Below are 13,672 nucleotides of genomic sequence, written 5' to 3' on the forward strand. Positions count from 1 at the left end.
TTTTTGAAATCAGACACTGTGGCTGGATTAATGAGAATTTTATCGTTAAAATGGTGCCTAATACTTGTATGTTTGAGAAATTAGATTTTCGCTAGCGGAACCCCAGTCCTAGACAGGTTAACTCAATTGTTTGTTAAATGTTTTTGTCATTTAGCAGACGCTCTTATCCAGAGCTACTTACAGGAGCAGTTAGGGTTAAGTGCCTTGCTCAAGAGCACATCAACAGATTTCACCTAGTCAGCTCGGGGATTCGAACTAGCAACCTTTCGGTTACTGGCCCAACCTCTTATCCGCTAGGCTACCACCCAGTCCCCTCAATGTCCTGTAGGTCTTTGTATAACAGATGTTGTGTAGGTAGGTATCTGACTGAGCTCCCCTCTCTGTTCCAGGTACAAACGAGTCTTCTCCGTGGGCACTCATGGCATTACCACGTACAACCCCGCCACGCTCGAAGTCACAAACCAGGTCAGTGGGCTCATTTTAAAACCCTTAATTAGGTCTCTACGTCTGAGTCATGTGACATTATCCTTGTGATCGATATATCCTTTTTCACCATTTCGATGCTAATCTATGATCTGTCATTTTTAGCTTTAGTGAATGTGACATGCCTCAGTGACATGTTTGTCTCTTTCTCTGTCTTCTCTGTGGTGCCCTGCAGTGGCCGTATGGGGACATCTGCGGCATCACCCCGGTGGGAAAGGGCCAGGGCACCGAGTTCAACCTTACATTCCGCAAGGGCAGCGGCAAGAAGTCTGAAACGCTCAAGTTCTCCACAGAGCACAGGACAGAGCTACTCACAGAGGCACTGGTGAGAAAACACACGATTGGTTCTGGAAGAATATAACTTATAAATACCACAGGAGCTTAGTTCAGATGCCTTAGCTCATCAGAATCCAAATCATAAGCTTGTTTTAGCCGATTGTTTGTAAACCATTTAATTGTAAACAATGTATAACTTCAGTTCATAGCCCCATCTATACATTTGAGTGGTTACATTTCTTAAGCCCCACCCCTCAGCTGTTTACCCCAAAAAGTGGTGGGATTACATTTTACTCGTTTAGCAGACACTCTTATCCAGAGCGATTTACAGGAGCAATTAGGGTTTAGTGTCTTGCTGAAGGGCACATCAACAGATTTTCCACCTAGTTTTTCCTGGATTTGAACCAGTGACCTTTTTGTTACTGACCCAGCACTCTTAACCACTAGGCTACCTGGGATGACTGCTTTGTCATTGTTTGAATCACAGATTGCCCCTTTAATCACCACCTCCCATCACCAGCATGTATAGCATCAGCCATTTTTAACACATTAGCAACAGTGGCTGACTGTAGGTTGCTTTAGAAACACCATCACATACATTAAACACAATTAAGTTATCAAGAATGCGCGCGCACACACACAAGAACAGATCTAAATCGCAGGGAAGGCGAAAATTAATTGCTGCAAAATCGCTCATTGTCCCAAAAAAAACATCTTAAGATTCTCGCACTCGTGTCCCTTGACACAGCTGGTTCTCACACACAATGCATTAAACAGAATGTGTTGTCATGAAGTCATTGTTCTGAAAAGGTGTAAGAGACTCTCCCTCTGAGTTTGCTATTTCCATAAGCTTGAGACCAGCATAGTGACTTGACTCATCTCTGATGTGTAATTACACTTATTCAAAGGGTGATATCTGTATCCTCTACCTATCCAGGATACAGTAATAGTGCTGATCTAGGATCAGCGCCCCTGTCACGTAGTCTTCTTCATTATGATGTAGAGGACAAAACGGGTCTAAATTCAGCACTGAGAAGTATAATGAATACGGGCCCAGATTACAGTGGATACATGTTTAATCTGGTCTCTCTTTCTCTCTGCAGAGATTCAGAACAGACTTCTCAGAGGGAAAGATAACTGGCAGGGTAAGTCTTGACTGAGGGAATGGCGAAAAGAGGGAGGGAATGAAGACCTGAACAAACGAGTGAAAGGAGAACCGAAAGAATGAAGTGCTCCTTTACAGAATGCAGGACCACACTATAGAATATGAATGGCGATAAGAACAAATCAAAGGAGGGGGGGGGGGACGTGGGGACGAGTAAAACACACACCCCATACACCCCAGGGCCATGTTGAGTAGAGCAAAGAGGAGGAAGAAGGGCAAAGTGGAGCAGCCTCTAGTTGTTGTTCTTCCTGAGTTGATGATAATAATAGGATGTCTCCTCTCTCTCTCTCTTTCTCCCTCCCACTCCCGCACTGAGCTGGTCTAGCATACTCAGTCAGGAACCCCGAGGATTTTATTTAGTGTCTCACACCGCGTCCAAAATGGCACCCTATTCTCAATGTAGTGCCATTTGCGCTGGTTTAAAAGTAGTGCACTATATAGAGAATAGGGTGCCATTTGGGACGTAGCCTCTGTCTGTGTTCTCCTCCATCAGCACAATCCCATTTCCCTGGGAGAGAGAGGTTGGAATAGAGCAGCCACTCCCCTGCTCCCCTTAAGGGTGACTTTCATCTACAGCACAGATCAATACAACTTCCTGGTGATCTCATCAAAGAGGAGCACTATGGTTACGTCTCAAATGGCACCCTATTCCCTATAGGCCCTGGTTAAAAGTAGTGCACTACATTGGGAATAGGGTGTCATTTTGGGACACATTCTATGTTTTTAAAAGGGCAGCTAGGCACAGACACAAGGATTATCTTCATATTTTTTTTTAAACCAAGGTCTTCTATAGTGGTTCACTTTCTATATCCATTAGTTGTGAGGGGTAAAAAACGGACATTGTCAATTTGATTGGTTTGCGTTTGAATGTCTGATAGATCTCTAGGCGTTATCATGTCTAGCTCTGGTCCGGGGTGTTACTGTACATGTGGCTTGCTGACGCTGAGCCTTCCCCAAGCTGCACGTAACACCCTGAACCAGACCTATATTATGCCGTGATGCCATGACCAGTTTTGTCCACTTTGTGTGTCCCGTCAGCGCTACAACTGTTACAAGCACCACTGGAGCGACACGCGGAAATCTGTGAGCCTGGAGGTGACCCCGGGGGGAATCGACCAGATTGAACCCCAGACCAACCGGGTCGTGTGCTCCTACGACTACCGCTCCTTGGAGTGCTTTGCTGAGCTCAACGACTACCAGGGGGGCTTCTGCATCCTCTATGGGGGCTTCAGCCGACTGGTACGTACCAGGGGGGTAGGGTGTGTGTGCCTCTTAGTCTCTAAAGGTTTAATTGACTGTGTGCAAATATGTGTTTATTCCCTTGAGAAATTCCACTGTCCAGGACTGACTCGCGCACGTACTGTTTTAATTGCACTCACACACTCTCCCTCATCCCCCTCTTCCCTCTCATCCCTCTCACCACCTCCCCATCCCTCTTTCTCTTCCCTCTCATCCCTCTCACCACCACCCCATCCCTTTCTCTATCTGCCCCATCCAACCCCCTCAGCACCTGTTTGCGTCAGAGCATCGGGACGAGATCATCAAAAGCGCCATTGAGCACGCGGGTAACTTCATCGGCATCACTCTGCGGCTGCGTAAGGACCCGCTGACCTTCGAGGACTTTGTGACGGAGCGACTTGGGAAGTACGGCTCGGACGAGTGCATCACCTCCCTGGCAGAGTTCGTGGTGCAGAAGGTCTCCCCGCGCCACTCGGTCAGAATCTAACTGCCATCACCATCGTTCCTTCCATGACATTTATAAATGACCTTTTTATTTGACCTGTTAACTTTTTTTATGAGGAGATTTTGACTTTGTTAGGACATTGAGATTAAAATGTGCTTTGTAGTCAACTGGCCCTTATCAACTTGAGACTAACTTCTCCCGTGCTGTTTTTCCCTGTCAGGAGCCCATCAAGAGGATCCTGTGCCTGACAGAGACATGTCTGGTGGAGAGAGACCCAGCCTCCTACAACATAGTCACCATCAAGCCCTTTGGAGAGGTGAGTGGCTGCTACAATTCCAACACAAACACTGGGGGCTGACCCACACAAACACTGGGGGCTGACCCACACAAACACTGGGGGCTGACCCACACAAACACTGGGGGCTGACCCACACAAACACTGGGGGCTGACCCACACAAACACTGGGGGCTGACCCACACAAACACTGGGGGCTGACCCACACAAACACTGGGGGCTGACCCACACAAACACTGGGGGCTGACCCACACAAACACTGGGGGCTGACCCATCGAATTGGTAGAAGTCTAATTTTCCTTGATGGGGTATGTGGATTTCAGAACTGTCGTTTCTATTCATTCTATTTCTATGACCTGGCTTCTGCCTCAGGCTCTGTTAAATGCCATGTCTTTTTCAAGTGAATTGCACTGAAGCACCGTTGTGCTAGTGTCATTTGCAGTAAACTGTGTGTGCAGGTGTTTGCTCTCATCTGCGATGCGGAGAACCCCCAGGTGTTCGCCATAGAGTTCATCAGAGGCCAGATCAGGAAGTACTGCTCTACAGACAGGTACAGCACAAAACGGCTCTATAATGGCAAATGTCATATCTGCCCTCCGTTTCCTTTTCTGTTGGCTAAGCTCACTAAATCTGTTCCTGTTCACACCCTGCTCATTTGTACTGTATTCCCTGTCCTACATCGTTGTCTTTTTATATATTGTCTGTGTGTGCGTCATATCTGCATATCCTTATCTCTCTCTTATGACTTAATGTGATGTGTGTGTGTTTAGGGACTCCCTATTGGCCAGCCTGCTGGATGGGGTGCGTGCGTCGGGGAATAGGGATGTGTGTGTGAAGATGGCCCCCACCCAGCGGGGCCAGCGCTGGGGCCTAATGAGCATGCCCGTGGACGAGGAAGTGGAGAGCCTGCACCTCAAATTTCTGGCAGCACCCCCTAGTGAGTGACACCCCTATCACAGGTTTGATTTTTGACCTTGGGTGTGTTCAGTATTCACTAAATGGAAGAAAACTGACTTAAACTGGGGGGTACTACCTGAGCCTGTCCAATAGCAATCGCTCAGGTGTGCCCAAATGAATATGACAGACCACGACAGGCAGTGCATCTCAGTATCAGGAGAAGCACATCGATTGATTATCAGACAAGTTGTAGGCTTTTGGACGGGAGAAGGACGGGCTGCTATGCGAGTGAAGAGGAACTATTTTAAGCTACATAACATGCTAGCAAAATGTTCTGATCAGCTTATACATGAGAACTTGAATAAAGATGGTCATGAGCACTCACCTCAATTTAGCTAACTTTTCCCCAGCTTAATTATTAGTGTGTGTACATGATGTATGTACCTGAGCTGAGCCATAAGGTAGACACGGCATCTAGCACCACCCTATCAGATTAGTGGAGGGGCAGCAATGTGGCCTATTTTTATTTTTTTATCTCCCCCACTTGGGTTCTGAAATCACCATCACCCACTAATTCATTTTTGCAGATTACGTGTTTGAGCTAGTAATGTATCAATATTTATCAATATAGTTTTGGATTTCACCCCCATCTCAAAATTGAATGGTTTTGACCGTTTACTTTTATTCTGGTAAAACAACATTTTCAACTGCGCATAGATAACAATAATCTAGCAAAATATAAACGCAACAATTACAACGATTTTACTGAGTTACAGTTCAAATAATGAAATCAGTCAATTGAAATAAATTCATGAGGCCCTAATCTATGGATTTCACATGAATTTTTCTGACATCGATTTTTCTGACCGATGCATGCTACGTTTGGATCGGTTTGGGATCTGCAGACCGATGCTCTAGTATCTTAAACGTATGAATCAGGGACGGATACTTAGCGATGAATCGTGACATCCCTACCAAATATCCAAACGGAGATTCAGTGAAAACAAAAATCTGACATGGATTGATTTATCAAAATCAGCTTCCAATTGGCTCATTTATCCCCCCTCGTCTTCCCTGTAACTATTCCCCAGGGCATTGCTGTAAATGAGAATGTGTTCTCAGTCAACATACCTGGTAAAATAAGGGTTAATTTAAATATAAAAAATCTGCAATGGTGCTGTCCCAATCAAAACGATGCTGAAATGATCTAGGTGACCACATATGACTATTGATTTACATTTGTATAATAGTTGGATATGACTTTGGGGGTTTCAGTTTAAGCAACAATTTGATACATACCTTTAATTACATGATCCTACTTTATTTCAATATTTTCGTCATTCAGTGGATCATAACTAAGGTGAGATTTCCTCTCTCTGCTCTTTTTGTAGGCCCAAGGGCAGTGGTTCTCAAACCTGGTCCTAGGGACGGGGTGCACATTTTTATTTTTGCTCTAGCACTACAAACCTGATTCAAATCATCAAAGCCTCATGATGAGTTGATCATTTGAATCAGCTGTGTAGTGCTAGAGCAAAAACAAAAATGTGCAGCCCTTTGGGTCCCCAGGACCAGGATTGAGAACCAGTGCCCAAGGGCTGTTTCCTCGTCTCCTCACTCAGATTCAGCCCGCCTCCGCCGCATTGTTCTCAACACCAGTTTAAATCAATATACTGTTTCCTAGAAATCTGCCTTTTTCGCGCTCGGGCTCATTTAATTTATGTAATGTCGGACCAGGCTTTAACTTTCAGGCTTGATGAGAACTAGTTTGACAAAGTGTCTGTCTGTCCTTCTCAGATGGAAACTTTGCAGACGCAGTGTTCAGATTCAACGCTAACGTATCCTACAGCGGCGTGCTGCATGCAGTCACCCAAGACGTGAGTGTTCAAGCCTACCAAGGAGAGTGTGTCTAAGTGTATTAGGCCTACCTTAACACTCCTTTCCTCCGCCCGTCTCTCAGGGTCTGTTTTCAGAGAACAAGGAGAAGCTGATCAGCAACGCCATCTTGGCCCTGCTGTCCCAGGAGAGTGAGCTGCCGGGCCTCAACGTCGAGCTGGAGAGCCACTTTCACGCCATCCGACGCCTCGTAGCCTCCAAGGCAGGTTTCCAGGCCTTCACACAGCTGCCCAAGTAAGGCATCAAAACACACACACACTGCTAACATTTCTTCCTGACTTTACGTTTCTCCTCTCACTGCCCCTCTCTCCCTCCTTCAAAGCTCTGACTGTCTAATTGTTCTCTTCATCTCTCCCCACCTCTGCTACATTCTCCCCATCCTTCTCTTTCCGTCCCCCTCTCTCCTACTGATAGTTATTGCTATGCAGTGTTGTGGTAAGCGTGTAGGTAACAGACATACTCTGTCATTCCAAGGTCTGGTCAAGGGTCTGGATTCACAGATGGAACGTAAATATGAATCCATACATCTCAGTCTGCCCTCTCTCTCTGCCTCCTTGTCTGTCTAACCTCCTCTGTCTGCCTCACTGACTGACTACGTCTGTTTGTCTGTCTGTCTGCCTCTGCCCGTTTGCTCTGTTTCTGTCTCTCTGGCCTGCTGTCTCTCTGGCCTGCTGTCTCTCTGGCCTGTTGTCTCTCTGGCCTGATGTCTCTCTGGCCTGCTGTCGGTCTCTGGCTGGCTAGCCTGCTATCTGTCTACTACTCTCCTTTCATGTGTCTCAAACACTGGGAGAGCAAAAGAGAAGTGATGTCATCCTTCCATCTCTTCTTCACCTCTGTCTGCCTGTGTACAGTTTGTGTGTGCTTCTCTCTTTCTCTCCTCTGAACTGGGTCTCTCTTTCTCTCCTCTGAACTGGGTCTCTCTTTCTCTCTCATATATCCAGGACACTATCTCTTTCTCCTCTGGGGTCACTGAGATGTATGAGAGGATGTGTATTTCTATTCTTGGTTCCTGTGGAATTGAGAATAAACCCCCAGACCCCTTGAAAAATATATTTGTGTATCAAATATGAGGCCCTTTTTGAATTTCCAGTGTCAATGACTGTCTCCCTATCATGTCAATGAAATGAATGAGTGAGTCTCTGTCTAGTTTAATCTGTGTGTGTGTTTTGCAGGTTCCGGGAGAAGTTGGGGGTGAAAACGGTGAAAGCTCTGAAGAGGAACAACAACGGAGTGACACACGCCGCCGTAGACATGCTCTGTGCTCTTATGTGTGTAAGTTCCATTTGCATTCCCCGAGCAGGTACTGAAAGCGCACACACACACACACCATCTTACACACAATATTGGTGTGGCGACATGACAGTACACAGAATGTGACTGCTTTTGGTAATGCACAATTTTAAATAGAGAATTTTCAATTGAATAGCAATTTTAATTTGCAGCCGATGCACGATGACTACGACCTGCGTCAGGAGCAACTGAACAAGGCCTCACTGATGTCTTCCAAGAAATTCCTGGAGAACCTTCTAGAGAAGTTTGTCAGCAACGTGGTACGTTTGTCAGCCTCAACCTCCACTAACCTTTTTTTGTTGGTCGTCCCGAAACCCGGCAGTAAACCAAAGGAAGCCATCTTGGTTCCTTTCCTTTAGTCTCCTTTACACTCTTCTTTTTTCCACTTCTCTACCCTCCCTCTAGGAACACGGCACAGGGGCACTGGTGATCAGCTCGCTGCTAGACTTCCTGACCTTTGCCCTGTGCGCCCCCTACAGCGAGACCAGCGAGGGTCAGCAGTTTGATATGCTGCTGGAGATGGTGGCCTCCAACGGACGCACCCTCTTCAAACTCTTCCAGGTAGCTAGGAGGGGTGAGAGAAAGGTAGTATGGAATCCAACAGATATGCACATTTTTTGTTTGGATTTCAGACTAAGAGAAAGGGGAAATGATGGGAGGATTGTTGATTTTATGACTTTTCCAAACAAGGAAGAACAGTTAAAGAAAGAGGGGTGAAAGGTGGAGGTGGGTAAAACGAAAAGATAAATTGAAAAGAAGAAAGAGCGTCTACAAACGGTGTCTTTGTACTTTCTATAATGTATGTGTGACTTTTTTTTTTGTTATTTTTTTTGTTAGCACCCCTCTATGGCCATTGTGAAGGGAGCAGGCCTGGTCATGAAGGCCATCATTGAGGTGAGGCTGGGGGAGCATGACTTAATATGAAAAAGAGGAGAATTTTGATGATCATATTGGTGATGATTAATATTTAGTTTTTTTTATAAGGAGGGGGATAAGGAGATAGCCACTAAGATGCAGGAGCTGGCTCTGAGTGAGGGGGCACTGCCCAGACACCTACACACCTCCATGTTCACCATCAGCTCAGACCAGAGGATGCTCACCAACAGGTAAAGGACAATGGGGGCGAAATCTGTTTACTTCAAATTTATACAAAATTTCCCATAACATCCATGCATGATTTACTCAAAAGTCCAAATTATCTCATTTTTGGATTCTGACAAACTCACTCATGGTTTTTTAACTGTTTTCCCACAGGCAGCTAAGTCGTCACCTTGTGGGCCTGTGGACTGCAGAGAACCCCATTGCCATGAACCTCCTCAACAGAATACTGGTGAGGCTCCAGACAGGTGTTCAGGCAATTCACTTGTGTACAGGGAACTTGATATTGTCTACATTCTCTCCATCTCACTCTCCCCTCAGCCGACGGGGCTGCTGGCATACCTGGACAGCCTTGATCCCGTCCCGGAGAAAGACGTGGACAGGATGCACATCCGAGACAACGTTAAGATCGCCACGGTAACCTGTTGTAGAGACACTAGGCCAAATTCCCCTGTACCCACTCTATTGTGGTACCTTTTTTAGAAATGAATGTGTGCTTGTATGTTAACAGTACTGTATATTTTTCCCTGTTTGTCGACTACAGGACCAGTTTGGTTGGCAAAAGGTGCCTGACTGGCAGCGGGTGGCGGGCAAAGCAGCCAAAGAGGTGGAGAAGTTTGCCAAGGAGAAAGCTGACATTGTGCTGATGCACTGGAGGGACAAGATGGGCATTGTCCAGAAGGAGGTGAGGAGAGGGTCTCACTGCTCGCTTTTCTCCCCCCATTCAGGGGCTTCATTCTGGGCCAGTAGCTCTAATGGTGATGCCCTCATTCTGGCTCCGCTGGCTCTTGCTCTTCCTGCTGGCGCTGAACGGTATTGCAGACTCCTGAGACGCACACTACTGCTTCCATAGCTGTCCCCTGGACTGGTCCAGGTACTGTAGTACCAGTTAGCATGGCTAACATCCAGCAGCTTTGCCACTACCTGGCTTGGGGGAGACACTCGAGCAACCTGTGGGTTTTGAACCACATTCTAACAAACTGTTTTCTTTGCTGTTTTTGAGGCCATTGAGCAGATATTTTATTTATAAATGTTTTATTTAACCTTTGTTTAACTAGTTAAGTCACTTAATAACAAATTCTTATTTACAATGACGGCCTACCCTGGACGACGCTGGGCCAATTGTGCGCAGCCCTATGGGACTCCCAATCACGGCCAGATCTGATGCAGCCTGGAATTGAACCAAGGTCTGTAGTGAGCCTCTAGCACTGAGATGCAGTGCCTTAGACAGCTGCGCTACTCGGGAGCCCATGGCTAGCATATGTGCTGCTTACTTCATGTGTGGTGTCTCCGCTTGTCTATGTGTGTCAGAGGGATCCACAGAAATCTTTTTAAAACCTCTACGGGATCGGTGGGTCCCCCGCTGGACAGTTGAGCTAACATAGGCTAATGCAATTAGCATGAGGTTGTAAGTAACAAGAACATTTCCCAGGACATAGACATATCTGATATTGGCAGAAAGCTTAAATTCTTCTTCATCGAACTGTACTGTCCAATTTACAGTAGCTATTACAGTGAAATAATACCATGCTGTTGTTTGAGGAGAGTGCACAGTTATGAATTTGGAAAGTTATTAATAAACCAATTAGGCACATTTGGGCAGTCTTGATACAAAATTGTTAACAGAAATGCGATGGGTCATTGGATCAGTCTTAAACTTTACACATACGCTGCTGCCCTCTATTGGCCATAATCTAAATTGCACCTGGGCTGGAATAATACATTATGGCCTTTCTCTTGCATTTCAAAGATGACCATACAAAGAGAAAACAAAAAAATTTTTTTTTTTTTTTTTGTATTATCTTTTACCAGATCTAATGTGTTATTCTCCTACATTCATTTCACATTTCCACAAACTTCAAAGTGTTTCCTTTCAAATGGTATCAAGAATATACATATCCTTGCTTCAGGTCTTGAGCTACAGGCAGTTAGATTTGGGTTTGTCATTTTAGGTGGAAATTGAAAAAAAGGTGTGGATCCTTAAGAGGTTTAAAAGTGTATTGGTGCTGGGATTGCTATTAAAACTCTTGGTGCAGTTATGACTTCTACTTTTGGCAACTAAGTGTATTAATGATGCCCCTGAGTGAGTAACACCGTGAGTTATGTTGACAGAATGTAATGCAAGCATTTACAGTAACATGGTTAGTGTAACAAATTAGAAGTCTTGTTAGAAGGACTAATGTGTATCGTTGAGTAGAGCAGACCATCTGACCGGGTCAGTCATTAACAGAAGAATCTCTCTGTCCTCCTGTATGGGCCACAGCTGCCTCTGCTCTGGATCCCCTTCAAATCTTTAATCAAATGATATCAACTGGGCCACGACGCTGCCACAAACCGAAGTTCACCTATACTTAATAATATGGCGTTTTCCTGGGATTTTCTCTCACCACACTAGTTTTAAGATTAAAAGGAACTTATTAGTGCAGATTCTGAATGAGACAGTTGTTAAAGGCTTAATGTGGGTATAGGTGATTCCAGCTCAAATCAATAATTTAATTGACTTTTATTTGCCAACCAATCACCACAAACACTCAAAAATCACTACCACAACTGTTGTGATTTGCATTTAATTCGAATTAATTTGATAAAAATATATAATTGCATACGGTGGGTGAATCTGGACTGGAGACTGTTGTACTGTTTATGTCGATAAAGATTTTGATTATGATGCAGATGACCTTTGACCTAACGTAATTGAGAAGCATCTCTGTTTGATCCGACTGAGGACCAATAATCTCTCTCTGTTGTCTCTTGCCCCACCCTCCCTCTCTTGCCTGTTGTGGTTCTCGGCTGTCAATCAAATGCAGCAGGACAGAAATAACCTGGTAAGTAGAACTGACCAATGGGAACCCCTCTTCCTCCCTCTTGACCCCTCCCCCTCTTACCTGTCAGTCATTTAGACCTCATGCAACAAATGATGTTGTGGGATCCCATCTCTGTATTTTGATTTTTGTCACTGTTTATGCCAAAGGTTGTGTGTTTTTGTTGGTGTTTGTTATCATGACATTATTTTTCACCTGGTGGTCCTTGACATTAAAACGTTGTCCGTCCATTTGAATTCATCAATACAGTAAAACATTTTTGTGAATTCTATTTATTTAACCAGGTTAAAACCTATTGAGGTTAAAAACCTATTTTGCGAGGGTGACCTGGCAAGAAGGCAAAACAGGGAAATGGCAGCCTGTCCATAAAATGTTACAGAAAAATACAGAATACACACAAAAGACAAAGTGTTACAAGTTAAAGATACAATTGAAGATTAGAAACAACTGCAGTTATCACAAATAGTGTTGTCGATCAGAGTCTTAAAACAGGCAAAGACACTAACTCCCATAACTTTAAAATCTTCTGAAGCATGTTCCAGGATGAATGGGCATTAAAAAAAAGATTGTTTCCCCATCTCAGTTCTAGCCTTAGGAACAGACAAGGACAGCAGTGACTGTGAACGAAGACTATATTGAGTGACTGATCTGGTCAGTAAATGTATTGCAATTCTCACGATTCTATATGTATTGCAATTCGATACTGTGATTTTATTGAGATTCGATGTTCAAACATATTACTCACCATATGTCTGCTGCAGAGGGACAAGATAGAGCCATGAGAGAACTAGTTTTGATCAGACATCGAAATAAAAGTGCTGAAAATAAATTGGCTCCCTATTTAAAGAAAAAAAGATGGGGAACAAGCTATGAAGGAAAAACACTGGAGTTTTGGGGCAGGTACAGCCAACTAGTTCAAAAATAATATTGTGATATTGTCGATATGATATCTTCAAAAATAATGTTGTCTACTGGCAAACAAGCTTTGCAGTAATGATCAATTAGCAGATATTGCAACTATTGAATCTGTCACAGGTGAATTACTATCAGAACCTAAATGAATCAACCAAAGATTCTCCCTTTTCTATAACAAATGGTACACCTCTGTTTGTAAATTCACACAGTCAGATCAAGTCTTTTTTTTTTTAAGATATAAGAACTCCTCTTCTCTCAACAGAGGAAGCCAGCTTGAGAGCCCCCAAATCTCTCTCTCTCTGAACTCAAAGGGGCATTGGATAACATGAATAAAGGCAAATCACCTGGTTGTGACGGTATTCTGCCTGAATTTCAATTTCAAATGTTGGAACCAATTAGGTCCACTGTTACTTGAAATGATTAACACAGCCGTTCACAAAGGTTTATTTGGAAGGGATGTAAATACAGCACTAATTTAGCTTTTATATATAAAAAAAAAAAAAAAAAGTTCATGACACCACCCAGCGTGCTCACTATCGCTCTCAATCTGTGATAAACACAGATATGAAACTATTTTCTAAAATTCTGTCCTCCCGTCCCCAAAGCGTATTTGTTTAGAAAAGACAGCCTCCATTACATTCTTCATCAGAAACCAAAGCTCCATGGGCAGTTATATCTCTCGACATAGAAAAATATTTTGAAAGACTAGAAAATTATTATCTTTGATGTGTTGGATAATATGGGACTTGGCTCCAATTTCATTAATATGATTATAAATACTATATGCCAATCCCTCAGACATAGTAATAACATGCAATGCCTGCTCTGTTCCATTCAGAATAACTAGAAGTAGC

General features: G+C 44.1%; 1 protein-coding gene across 5 annotated transcripts in view; it reads left to right on the plus strand.

Annotated features, from left to right (window-relative positions):
* The window catches only part of LOC139583791 (dnaJ homolog subfamily C member 13-like), a 66,424-nt gene that overhangs the window by 28,251 nt on the left and 24,501 nt on the right, over positions 1-13,672 (plus strand). For 4 of the 5 annotated variants that reach the window (XR_011676616.1, XM_071415253.1, XM_071415250.1 and 1 more), the window contains exons 3-22: positions 390-465; positions 659-808; positions 1,863-1,904; positions 2,963-3,163; positions 3,432-3,638; positions 3,829-3,924; positions 4,362-4,453; positions 4,674-4,840; positions 6,595-6,674; positions 6,758-6,927; positions 7,168-7,200; positions 7,866-7,965; positions 8,136-8,243; positions 8,389-8,544; positions 8,821-8,877; positions 8,968-9,089; positions 9,238-9,313; positions 9,403-9,498; positions 9,626-9,766; positions 11,889-11,906. Coding sequence is in view for 4 of the 5 variants with exons in the window: in XM_071415253.1 (XP_071271354.1) it covers positions 390-465; positions 659-808; positions 1,863-1,904; positions 2,963-3,163; positions 3,432-3,638; positions 3,829-3,924; positions 4,362-4,453; positions 4,674-4,840; positions 6,595-6,674; positions 6,758-6,927; positions 7,168-7,200; positions 7,866-7,965; positions 8,136-8,243; positions 8,389-8,544; positions 8,821-8,877; positions 8,968-9,089; positions 9,238-9,313; positions 9,403-9,498; positions 9,626-9,766; positions 11,889-11,906 (2,188 nt within the window). In the remaining variant the exon portion in view is untranslated. The remainder of the gene's footprint in view (positions 1-389; positions 466-658; positions 809-1,862; positions 1,905-2,962; positions 3,164-3,431; positions 3,639-3,828; positions 3,925-4,361; positions 4,454-4,673; positions 4,841-6,594; positions 6,675-6,757; positions 6,928-7,167; positions 7,201-7,865; positions 7,966-8,135; positions 8,244-8,388; positions 8,545-8,820; positions 8,878-8,967; positions 9,090-9,237; positions 9,314-9,402; positions 9,499-9,625; positions 9,767-11,888; positions 11,907-13,672) is intronic. The other variant, XM_071415252.1, reaches the window with a different exon arrangement.

The sequence above is a fragment of the Salvelinus alpinus genome, chromosome 8 (genome assembly GCF_045679555.1).
Source record: "Salvelinus alpinus chromosome 8, SLU_Salpinus.1, whole genome shotgun sequence".
Taxonomy (NCBI): Eukaryota; Metazoa; Chordata; class Actinopteri; order Salmoniformes; family Salmonidae; genus Salvelinus; species Salvelinus alpinus.